At 39.1% G+C, this 1,463-nt stretch overlaps 1 protein-coding gene across 1 annotated transcript in view; it reads left to right on the forward strand.

Moving 5' to 3' along the window:
• Positions 1 to 899: 899 nt before the first annotated feature.
• Positions 900 to 1,463, forward strand: part of LOC101848867 (carbohydrate sulfotransferase 11) — a gene marked incomplete in the record, with an annotated part of 9,051 nt that continues 8,487 nt past the window's right edge. The window contains 1 exon segment of the mRNA XM_013090585.2: positions 900 to 977. Coding sequence (XP_012946039.1) covers positions 973 to 977 — 5 coding nt within the window.

Below are 1,463 nucleotides of genomic sequence, written 5' to 3' on the forward strand. Positions count from 1 at the left end.
TGTTTTGAGAACCGTCAACAGAATGTTTTCCACATGCTTTTGAGAGTACAACATGAGAAGTTCTTGCGTATACTCGTGGCCCAGGCATAAAGTTTTGAAAAAATTTCTGGGTGACAGTCGAAGTCTACTCTTGTCTCTTTTCAGACCACCAATGGATCTTTTACGAGCGCAATTTGCGTACTCAGATTTATATGACATTCCGATAAGCAGTTTTATCATGGTCGGCCTGATTGAGCCTAGTTATGCTCGAATCGTTAGAAAATTGTATCAACTTGGAGTTTTTGTTGGTAATTTTACAGTAGTTCATGTACAGCAAAAACAAAACTGAAAGCAAAACACATCTTTGTGGGCCCCCTGTACTTATTGTGGTGTACGTCAGGAAGGAAAGTTTCAATTTTACGTATTGAGTTCGGGTTTTCAGAAAATTCCCTATCCAAGGTGTAAACATTGACTTTTACACATACGGGCTGTATTGTTAGTATGTGGTCATCAAGTTTTGAGAAAGAAAATGTCATCTCGTAACAAGTTTAGTGAGTAAATTGCAGTCTAACCTGTACTAGACAATCACCTTCACATGCACTCGTTTTCATTTTCCTTGAGAGCTTTTTACGTTATATATTGGCTCTGCTTAAGACATTGAGCTGTCTAAGACAATCACTCATCCCTCTTCAACGATTGGTTGATCGTCTTGCACAATTTTAACAGTATCACCAAATGTCAGCAATAGGTCAATCAATTTTGCCCAAACCGGCCACTTCAAGAGAGGTCACCCAATACTTTCGTGGATTCGACTTCGACGTATTGTAGACGAACCGTTCGGAGTGCATACCCATTTCAGTGGTTGCGTTTTTATTATATTGTATTGTGGGTCAATACAAGTTGTTCGCGGGACATATTACACAAACATTTCCCAGCCCTATCAGAAAGTAATTGGTTGACAGAAGGCAGAGTGTCACTGACTGGTGAATTGAGATGAGGTAAGATTAAAGATTGTTCTGTTTTTGTTTTGTTTTCCTAAAATTTATGGCATAATCACTCATAAAATACGGCACTTTAAAAGCAAAGTTTCTATTTTCCTTTCCAAGACTCAGTGTTTGGAGACATGTATACACAAACACACACACACACACACACACACACACACACACACACACACACACACACACACACACACACACACACACACATTTTAATGACAAATTAGATTACATGTGTATACATCTAAATCTTTGATTCTGTGATTTTGAGGATGTAAGTCACTTCGATACGCTCATAGACATACTATTCTAGATAGTTCAGATTTCCATCAGGTTGTTTTCAGTTTGCACGTCCATGTATGAGTGTCCATTTTTGTGTCAGTATGCGTTTGTGTCTGTCGGTGTGTCTGTCCATCTGTTAGTATGTCTGTGTTGTGCGAATGTGTGTGTTGCAGAGTGAGAGAGAGAGAGAGGGAGAGAGAGAGA

Source organism: Aplysia californica, unplaced genomic scaffold, assembly GCF_000002075.1.
Source record: "Aplysia californica isolate F4 #8 unplaced genomic scaffold, AplCal3.0 scaffold01350, whole genome shotgun sequence".
Classification (NCBI taxonomy): domain Eukaryota; kingdom Metazoa; phylum Mollusca; class Gastropoda; order Aplysiida; family Aplysiidae; genus Aplysia; species Aplysia californica.